Raw genomic sequence first — 11,046 nt, 5'->3', positions numbered from 1 at the left:
ACCTCTTTGAAAACCCACGGAATATAAATGATAATTAACATTTTCTCTGCGTACAATGTACTTTATGTTTTTAAAATTTTATTGTTGGTAGATCATTTTGACTTGGCCACGAAAGTAACGGGGAGGGAGGGAGGAGAGCTGCTGAAAGACATCTAGTAATCCTTGCAGGCTTGACTGCAGGGAATTATTTTTGTAAAATCATGTTTTGTTATGTGACTGGCATTATTTAGACTTTAATTTCTATGAATGAATAGAATGAAAATGATATAAAATTACTTGCTTGTTTTTATGTGCGTGCGCTGAAGGAAAGTGGAGAGAGAGTGGGCTGAGGATGCTGAAGGGAAATGGGGAAGAGAGAGTGGGGAGAAGACGCTGATTTATAAATTGACAATTGTACAGAATTCAATTGTACAGGTTCTTTTTATACTTTAATATAAACAATTCAAGGCTTGTGTGGATGGAATCAGGTAGTTTGTGGGGATGGGGACCGAGCTTAGTCCAATAAAATGGTATTTTTTAATTTCTCATTATTTGTTTTATTTTTATTTGTTAATTTGTAAAGTGGTGATTGTTATGTATCAGTTTTTTCAAATTTACATCTACTGTCTTTATATTTTGCACTGTATTAGAGGACATGTGTTACTGTTTTTGTGGTGTTGCATTGTATCCAGGGTCTGGTTTCTTGGCGGTTCAGTTTAACTTTTGTCTACATATTTCTATTTTTAGTTTGTGATTATTCCATATTGGGTGAGGTGTATCTCTGTTCTATGTGTATGAAAAGAACATAGTTTTCAGTTGGCATTGACTACAGAGATCTGGCTTGTTTAGTTTTACAATGTATGTGTTGGTGTTCTAGTGCTCACTGCAGTGTTTAAGATGCTGCCTTTTCCTAGGTACACTCTTGTGCGATATGTGGATTGTTACTAAAAATCATATTTTTCACATAGATGGGGGGGGTGTCAAAAAATGATGCGCCCCGGGTGCCACATACCCTAGGTACGCCACTGACATGAATTGAGGTTGAGGGATGGTAGACTTAAGAGTAATGTTAGGAAATTCTTTTTCATGGAGAGGGTGGAGGATGCCTGGAATGCCCTCCCAAGGGAGGTGGTGCAGAGAAAAAAGAGACAGAATTAATAAAAACATAAGATGAACACAGAGAATCTCTAATTAGAATATGAATGGGCAGACTTTCACAGTCTGCATCCCGCACATGGTTTGTATAGGTGGGAGTGAGCTTCATCGGCAACTCCAATAGTTTGAACCTAAGGACAGTACCGGATGGACTTCTAAGGTCTATGGTCTAGGAATAAAGAAAAAAGACATTTTAATTTAATCATGAAATTGTAAAGCTTGTAATTATAGAGCAGACTGGATGGATCATTCAGGTCTTTATTTGCTGTTATTTACTATGTTACTATGATGAAGACTACCAACCATTTTAATAGCCTTCCTCTGAACTGACGCCATTCTGTTTATATCTTTTTGAAGGTGCAGTCTCCAGAATTGTATACAATATTCTAAATGAGGTCTCACCAGAGTCTTATACCTCCATCAATACCTCCATTTTCCTTCCCTATGCACCCAAGCATCCTTCTAGTTTTCGCTGTTGCTTTTTCAACCTGTTTGACCACCTTAAGATCATCACATACTATCACACCCAATTCCCACTCCTCTTTTGTGCACAAACGTTCTTCACCTCCTAAACTGTACCTTCCATGCATATGTCAGTCAATGCATGCATTGGTCGTGCGGCAAGTGCATACAAAAAGTTTTGCTTAATGGCAGGAGACTACTGCAAAGGTTGTGGGACTTGTGACACTTTGCTACATGTCAGTACCTTACAGCATGATTTTACAATAGACATCTGTGATGCAGTTGTCGTCATTCTGCATTTTTTATTTTTTTTTGCACATAAACAAATGCTTACTGTGAGCTCATTCTTCGCATGTGCTAGGCACATTCTCTACTGCGTTGCAAGTAAACTTCTTGTATGTCTCATTTGCATATGATTTCCTTTGAGCACCAATTGCTGTTCCACATTCGGTAAGTTCAGCTGTGGCTATGCACGTACGCGAATTTTAATGGCAACTTTGTAGCTGTTAGGATGTGTGTGACCACATCTAATAAAGCAGAGCTCTTAAAAGCTAATCTCAATGTCTCATTCTCAGCTTGCTGGCTTTTATTTTCATGAATCCAGCTGGATTAACAGGGCACTGCATACCTGTATTCAAAGTAAATCCCCAAACCACTGTGAAAATTTGGCCTGTTTAAGGATGTCTTCAAACCTCTGGCTAATAGAATTGTCCTCTGAGTCAGGAATCCCTGATACACCAGTAACCACATTTCTCTGTCAAAGGTGTACATGGGATGAAAAGAGCCAGTATGTGTGGGGTTGGAGGGGCTCGGGGGGTTCTTTTCAGAGGCCAGTGCAACAGTTTTTGCAAAAGTACAGTTTATATCAGCATTCAAGTTTGAAATAAATTAACTTCAGGAAAACTCTGGTTCATTAAAAATAATAACAACAAACAAGAAAAGCAACATTAGTTTTTGTTCTCGCTTCTGCTCTTTTCCCACATATATCTCTCTTACAATTATTTTCATCTTGAATGCCAATTCTGTGCCACCAAGCTGAAAGCCACCCTTTCTTCTCTCTGATCCGACCTGGAGGTGGAAGCAGCTGTTGGAATGTGAAATGCCACAAAGTTTTCCACTCTCGATGTGGTGGGGATAGGGAGTCCTAGATACATCATTTGGTGAGCAAGCAGCATGCCAGTAAGGAAGTTGTCTTTGAAAATCTGCCTGCTTGCTCCTTCCCATCCCATCCCTTTTCCCCATTGGAGTGTTTACCCAGAGGAAGTACTCCCTGATCAGTTCTGAATACTTAAAGATCCAAGTTCGGACTGTGCTATCACTGTGGAGTTTAATGAATACCATGAGCTTCCTTTTAAAGCAGAGCTGCTTTCTACATGGTCTGTAATGCTGTGCCTTGTGGAAGGCAAATGGCTCAGTGACTATTCAATTATGCTAGCGGAGAGTCTTTTGCTATTAAATGACATTGACGGATTGGATGATAAAACCCAGTGTAAATTTTTGAAAATAAGGGTTTAAGTCATATTTCACTTGCACAGTTTTGGAGCTGGTGTTGTAAACTCAGTTCAGACTTCTTGTTCGTTAATCCTTTACATTTACAGTCAGTGAGATGCATGAGGTTTTACTGGGTAAAGCATACCATACATTCTAGAAACATTAAATTTGAGTGTCCAACAAGTCAAAGGACTTGAAAATGATATCTTTGAAGTGGCAGATTTTTGAGTCCAGCCCTTGTCCTGTAGTCTGCATGGGACATAGTTCAGTGCAATAAGCCTCTTCTGCTCCCTGGTGTAATTTTGACAGATGCAGGATGTGGCCAGTGACTGGTTTGGAGTCAGTGAATGCTGTTCCCAGATGGTTTGTTTTCTTCCTCAAAGTATATGTTGTAGACAGCTTCCTGGGACTCCATTGCCTCTTTCTGCTGGATCTCCAGGAGCATGGCGTGGTTGATTTCTGGGCCTAAACAAACAAGAGAGGCATAAAAATTAGTGCAGAGCTCAGGGTGTCAGCCCCTCCAGCTGCATTAGAGGCTACCCCAGGGGTCGGCAACCTGTGGCTCATGAGCCACATGCAGCTCGTCAAGCCCTGACCCTTTAATCTCCCCCCAACACCACGATTCCCCCCCTCCCCCGGTCCTACTGAGGCACCTGATGGTCCAGCGGGAGATCTTCATGGCAGGAGCATGGCCCTCTCGCTCCTGCCTCCTCATGGCTGCATTCTAAAATGGCTACCTTGGCAGCTTGCAGGACTACAGGAAATGTTGCGAGCAGCACAAAAAGTCAAAGCATCCATTTTAGAGGGCAGCCATGTGGAGCCAGGAGTGAAAGGACCGTGCTCCTGACACAAAGACCCTACTGGACAACCAGGTACCTCAGTAGGCCAGGAATGACTGTGGAGTTGGGAGGGAGATTAACGGTTTGGGGCCCGGAGAGGGGGAGAGGGATGGGCAGGGGAGGGAAGAAGGGAAGAGGGGTGCAGAGACCTATGAGGGGTTGGAGGGAAGAAAGAAGGGAGAGAAAATAGAGTTAGACACCTGGAATATCTCAAACTCCCTTCTCTACCCATTCTGGCTCTTTGTAAATCTTGGGTCAAACTTTTAGGATAAATTGGCTCTTTGCTTTAGAAAGATTGCCGACCACTGGGCTATCCCCTGGATTCTAAATAGGTTGCACAAATTTGGATGCAGATCCCTACTGCCTGTCAATAGAAAAAGGCTTGGGAGCCACAGCTATACATTGATCAGCTTTGAGAGAGGACAGGATCAAAGGATATGATTTTTGCAATTTTTTTTCAGCTGGATAGTTTTGTAGTTCTAGCTAATTGAAACTGGGAGCTAGTGGCATGAGTCTTCAATCCAGTTTTATATTCCATCAACTTTGGTCATTGTAGTGAAAATGCTGGGCCAGAGGCTGTGAATTCAGACCTGTCAGATCTCCTGCTCTTCCATACCAGATTTATTTACAGCACTTACTATTCCAAGAGTTCTTGACAGCTTACAAAAATAGCATACACAATTAGCTCATACATAAAATATATAAAAATACAGACATAAAACCAAACCTATTACCAAACTTTACCATCACAGTTCTCTCATTCTGTATCATATGCTTGTTGAAAGAAGTTTAAATCTTGAGTCCTTTCTTAAAAATAGATATACTCTGAGCTGCTCTTAAAGGCACTGGTAAACAATTCCACAAAAATGAACCCATCACCCTAAACGGCATTACAGTATTCTTCCAGTGTCACATCTTGAAGGAATTTCTAACAAAGTTTGAGAACATGATCTCAAAATCCAAGAGAAACTCTCTCCCAATGCAAGAGCCTTGCTCTGGTGAGGGGGAAGCAGTGTTAAACAGCTGAACTGTCCAGTGGAGATGAAGCAGCTGCAGGAAATAGCCTACATCCTCATCATCCCTTCCCTCTCCCCAGTCCCCCCACACTAGCTGCCCATTAACCCAGTCCTAATATCCTGTATATGGGGCCAAAGGAGTCACGAGATTAATGGATCATGTAGCTTCTACTGTGAGCTGGCACTGTGGCAGGAGAAGGGTAAAAGTGAAGGTAGCTCACCATGAATGGATTAGCTCTTCTGAAAGCCTGGAAGGCTATTCTAAGCATGTGCTAGCCACCTATCACTATCATACCCATCGATTTTCACCTGTCTGAATGATCTATCTGCTCTACCAGACGGTTGGATCCTCCTCTTCTTTAATTCCTTCTGTTCTCTCTAATTTATTTCTTGCTAAAAGAAAACTCTCTTCCGTTATTGCTTTTGTTCCCTTCAAACAATGCCAGTGATATATGCTGCTTTGAGAAAGGCATCAAACCTGCAGCAAAAGTCACACCACTGGAGATCCCTCTGTCTGCTACCCACCAGATAAAGTTCCTTGGCCCCTGGTAACCACCATTCACCTAAGGTCAGAGAGTGAAAGCAACTGGCTTAAGAGTGAGCCAAAAGGTCAATGCAGGAGGCAGATGGTTTGATGGGACTCAAAGTCTTATCCGATGCTGCTTTCCACAATCTTTGCATGTTTATTAGCAACTAATGTTTAAGCCCGTTAAATTAAAGGGTGCTAGTAAAGCCTCCTTCCCTCGCATGTCCCCTATTTTCAGCCCCAGCTCCAAACCCATTTTTACCCCCTCCCCTCAGGCCCCTTCTCCCATCTTTTCATCAGGAAGGAGCAAAACCAGTTCAAAACTGTTCCACCTACCCTACCCAGTGTTTAACTTCAAAGAAAAGCGCTGCACCGTGCTATTGCTGGCCTCAGCGTCTTCTGTCCACTATGACCAGACCTAGCATAAACAGGAAGTTGTCAGAGGGCGGGCCACAATGGAGCGAAGACGGCGAGGCCAGTGGCAGCACGGCGCAGCACTTTTCTTTGAAGTTAAATACGGCGGGCGGGTGAGCAGGCGAGGGGGAGAAGAGATGCTGGCAGGGGCGCCTGTGCCCCCCCCCCCCGTTCCGATGCCTATGGAGGTTTCTCTGGTGGTGAGTGAGGGTGGGAGGGGGGAGTCACCGGCGTGTTTCCTGCCTCCGTGTTCAAAAATGGAATTCGACATGGAGGGATACAGCACACTGTCAGGAAGCACGCCGTCCTAAGTGCGCATGCGCGCTTAGGATTTTATTATAGAGGATGGCACTGACACAACTGACAAGTTTATTAGCAATGGTACAACTAAAAGTTCTTTAAAACACCTTTCCTCTTCCAACTTCTCTTTGACAGGACTGCATTGACCCCTGTAACGTTTTTAAACCCTTGTTTGTTATTTTCACTCCTTTGATTCCGTTAATCTGGAATGCTCAAAGATCTTGTCTCTTGCAAAATACACAAAGATTAAAACTCTTTTTCCCTTCTTTTAAGGAAATTAGATCTAAAGGAAAACTGATGAATTCTTACATGTTTAAATTAACAGATGTTTGGAATTCAATCCCATCTATGATAAGAGACCTGAACTCCCTTCAACTATTTCATAAAGCACTAAAACCCTTTTTATTTTCTAAGCATTTAGCAATTCGCCCTGTTTAAATTCTTTTTTTACATGTATATTTAGGTTTATCTGATTTTTTTCTGTTTTATATTTTTTGTTTTATTATTACTGGTTCACCTTATGATTGTTAACCGAGTTGAGCTTTTTGAAGATGACCCAGTCTATAAATTTACAGTTTAGTTTAGTTTAAAATCCTACAAACAGCAATTTAAAGTTAGAGGAAAATATCCTGCCTAGACTGTGATGGAGATAGAGGAATAAAGAGTTGTGCCCCTTGTACGCCTCCTTGCAAATATGCTCTACGTTAAGGTGCTATTTAAATGTAAATCCACGTATAAATGTGAGCATCTAAAGAATTGTGCTTTCAGTGTTGCCCTGAAGCAATGGCCTTGACTCCTCTTTGCCTAGCAGTTGCGAACACTGCCTCCAAAGCACCCCAGTCAACTTAGGGAATGGAAGATCTGCCTTAGGGCTCAAACTGAGGCTCTTTTGCTTGGCAGTGCACAGCTCTTGTCACCTGCATCATCAAGCTAGACCCAGACAAGAAAGCACAGTTACTTACCGTTACAGGTGTTATCCAGGGACAGCAGGCAGATATTCTTGACTGATGGGTGACGGCACCGACGGAGCCCCGGTACGGACAATTTTAGAGTGATTGCACTCTAAGAACTTGGAAAGTTCTAGCAGGCCGCACCGCGCACGCGCGAGTGCCTTCCCGCCCGACAGAGGCGCGCGGTCCCCAGTTAGGATAAGCCAGCTAAGAAGCCAACCCGGGGAGGTGGGTGGGACGCAAGAATATCTGCCTGCTGTCCCTGGATAACACCTGTTACGGTAAGTAACTGTGCTTTATCGCAGGACAAGCAGGCAGCATATTCTTGACTGATGGGTGACCTCCAAGCTAACAAAAAGAAGGATGGAGGGAAGGTTGGCCATTAGGAAAACAAATTTTGCAAAACAGATTGGCCGAAGTGTCCATCCCGTCTGGAGAATGCATCCAGACAATAGTGAGATGTAAAAGTGTGAACTGAGGACCAAGTAGCAGCCTTGCAGATTTCCTCAATAGGCGTGGAACGGAGGAAAGCCACAGATGCTGCCATAGCTCTAACTCTATGGGCCGTGACAGAACCTTCCAGTGTCAGTCCGGACTGAGCATAACAAAATGAAATGCACGCTGCAAGCCAATTTGACAACTTACGTTTAGTAACAGGATGTCCTAATTTATTCGGATCAAAGGACAGAAAGAGTTGGGGAGATGATCTGTGGGGCTTAGTACGCTCTAAATAGTAAGCTAGAGCCCGCTTACAGTCCAAAGTATGCAGAGCCTGTTCTCCAGAATGCGAGTGAGGTTTCGGAAAGAAGACAGGCAGAACAATAGATTGGTTGAGATGGAATTCAGAGACAACCTTAGGAAGAAACTTTGGATGTGTACGCAGAATCACCTTGTCATGATGGAAGACTGTAAAAGGTGGATCCGCAACTAGTGCATGTAGCTCACTGACCCTCCTGGCAGAGGTAAGAGCAATAAGGAAAAGTACCTTCCAAGTGAGAAACTTGAAATAAGCGGTAGCCAAAGGTTCAAATGGAGGCTTCATTAAGGCGGAAAGAACTACATTGAGATCCCAGATAACAGGAGGGGCTTTAAGTGGTGGTTTCACATTGAAAAGACCCCGCATGAATCTGGACACCAAGGGATGAGCTGAGAGGAGGTTCCCATGGACTGGCTCATGAAAAGCAGCAATAGCACTGAGGTGGACTCTGATGGAAGTAGACTTGAGGCCAGAGTCAGACAAAGAAAGAAGATAATCCAACAACGTCTCCACTGCGAGGGAAGTGGGATCAAAATGATGAAGAAGACACCAGGAAGAAAATCGAGTCCACTTCTGAAGGTAACATTGCAGAGTGGCCGGTTTCCTGGATGCGTCCAGAATGGAGCGAACGGACTGAGACAAAAGAGTATCAGTCGAAGTCAGCCCGAGAGATACCAAGCTGTCAGGTGCAGAGACTGGAGGTTGGGATGTAGAAGGGTCTCCTGATGTTGTATAAGCAGCAAAGGAAACAGTGGAAGAAGAAAGGGTTCCCTGAAACTGAGTTGAAGTAGAAGGGAGAACCAATGTTGCCTGGGCCACCGTGGAGCAATCAGAATCATGGTGGCTCGTTCCCTCTTGAGCTTGAACAAGGTTCTTAACATGAGAGGCAGAGGAGGGAAAGCGTACAGGAACAGATTTGACCAATCGAGGAGAAATGCATCCGCTGCCAGACGGTGAGGAGAGTAGAGTCTGGAGCAGAATAGGGGCAGCTGGTGATTGTGAGGAGCTGCAAAGAGGTCTATCTGAGGAGTGCCCCACTGAGTGAAGATGGACTGCAGAGTTAAAGGATCGAGTGTCCACTCGTGAGGCTGGAGAATTCTGCTGAGCTTGTCCGCCAAGGAATTCTGTTCTCCCTGAATGTAGATAGCTTTCAGGAATAGATGGTGATCTGTGACCCAAGCCCAAATCTTCTGGGCTTCTTGGCACAAGAGGCGAGAGCCTGTCCCACCCTGCTTGTTGATGTAGTATATCGCAACTTGATTGTCTGTGCACAGCAGGAGGACTTGAGGAAAGAGAAGATGCTGGAAGGCCTTGAGGGCATAAAACATTGCTCTGAGTTCCAGGAAATTGATGTGATGCTTCATTTCCTGAGCTGTCCAAAGTCCTTGAGTTTGGAATTCGTTCAAGTGAGCTCCCCAGGCATAAGGGGAGGCGTCGGTGGTGATGACAAGTTGATGAGGAGGTAGATGGAACGGAAGACCTCTGGAGAGATTTGAGGATATCAACCACCATTGACGAAGAGATGATGTTACAGATATGTGACGTGAGCAAGGATCCATCGCTTGGGACCACTGGGTAGCTAGGGTCCATTGAGGAGTGCGCAGGTGAAGACGTGCAAGTGGTGTGACATGAACTGTGGAGGCCATGTGACCCAAGAGTATCATCATTTGCTTGGCAGAGATGGAACATTGTGGAAGCACCTGCTGACATAGAGATTGAAGCGTTTGAAGACGGTTGGACGGCAGGAACGCTCTCATGAGGACTGTGTCCAAGATTGCTCCAATGAATTGAAGTCTCTGAGTGGGGATGAGATGATATTTGGGTAGATTGATCTCGAACCCCAGCAAACGTAGAAATAGGATGGTCTGGTTGGTGGCCTGGAGTACTGTCTGAGATGAATTGGCCTTTATCAACCAATCGTCCAGGTAAGGAAACACCTGAAGGTGGTGGGAACGTAGAAAAGCAGCCACCACAATCAGACATTTGGTAAACACTCTTGGAGAGGAGGCAAGACCGAAGGGTAGCACCTTGTACTGGTAATGACAACGATTGATCATGAAGCGTAGGTACTGTCTGGAGGCCAGATTGATCGGTATGTGAGTGTATGCTTCTTTGAGATCGAGGGAACATAGCCAGTCGCCTTGATTGAGAAGAGGGTAAAGAGTGGCTAAAGAGAGCATTCTGAATTTCTCTTTGACCAAGCATTTGTTGAGATCGCGAAGATCTAGGATGGGTCTGAGATCTCCTGTTTTTTTGGGAACTAGAAAATAACGGGAGTAGAATCCCTGCCCCTTTTGATCTAGAGGAACTTCCTCTATGGCGTTCAGAAGGAGGAGGGATTGAACCTCCTGAAGAAGGAGTGAAACCTGAGGAGTGTTCAAAGCAGACTCTCTTGGCAGACTTTGGGCAGGAAGTGTCTGAAAGTTGAGAGTAGCCGTGGCGGATGATGTTGAGGACCCACTGATCCGAGGTGATGGTTTCCCAACGGCTTATGAAAAGAGTAAGGCGTCCTCCTATGGGCTGCGGAAGGTGGACAGCAGGATGGAGACTGGCTATGTCCTGGAGAACCAAGTCAAAAGGGTTGAGTGGATTTTTGTGAAGGGGGAGGCTTCACCTGTTGTTGCTGCTGTGCTGGTCTAGCAGCTTGCCTCTGTTGTTGCCTCTGACGCCTGGGTTGTTGCGGGGCCTGTGGTAAAGGACGAGCCACAAATCTACGCTGGTAGGCCGACTGCTGGCGAAAAGGCCTGGTAGGTGGGGTTTTCTTTTTCGTTTTAAGGAGAGTGTCCCACCGAGTCTCATGAACTGAGAGCTTTTGGGTAGTGGAGTCCATGGATTCTCCAAACAGCTCATCCCCCAAGCAAGGTGCATTGGCCAGACGATCTTGGTGATTGACATCGAGTTCTGAAACTCTAAGCCAGGCCAGTCGCCACATGGCCACTGACATAGCCGTGGCCCTAGAGGTCAGCTCAAAGGTATCATAGATTGATCTGACCATGAACTTGTAAGAGCGATGAAGAAGTTTGGCGAAAGGTAGATCTTTTATGGTCAGGAAGGTATTTCTCAAAAGTTGACAAAGTTTGAATGAGATGCTTAAGGTAGAACGAAAAATGGAAAGCATAGTTCCCAGATCTATTAGCTAGCATCGCATTCTGATACA

At 44.6% G+C, this 11,046-nt stretch overlaps 1 protein-coding gene across 2 annotated transcripts in view; it reads right to left on the bottom strand.

Moving 5' to 3' along the window:
• Positions 1-1,706: 1,706 nt before the first annotated feature.
• Positions 1,707-11,046, bottom strand: part of NPC1L1 (NPC1 like intracellular cholesterol transporter 1) — a 94,052-nt gene continuing 84,712 nt past the window's right edge. Inside the window, exon 19 of one of the 2 annotated variants that reach the window (XM_033950311.1) lies at positions 1,707-3,552. In XM_033950311.1, coding sequence (XP_033806202.1) covers positions 3,428-3,552 — 125 coding nt within the window. In that variant the 3' untranslated portion in view covers positions 1,707-3,427. The remainder of the gene's footprint in view (positions 3,553-11,046) is intronic. The other variant, XM_033950312.1, reaches the window with a different exon arrangement.

The sequence above is a fragment of the Geotrypetes seraphini genome, chromosome 6 (assembly GCF_902459505.1).
Source record: "Geotrypetes seraphini chromosome 6, aGeoSer1.1, whole genome shotgun sequence".
Taxonomy (NCBI): domain Eukaryota; kingdom Metazoa; phylum Chordata; class Amphibia; order Gymnophiona; family Dermophiidae; genus Geotrypetes; species Geotrypetes seraphini.
This window is presented reverse-complemented; position numbering and strand designations above follow the sequence as displayed.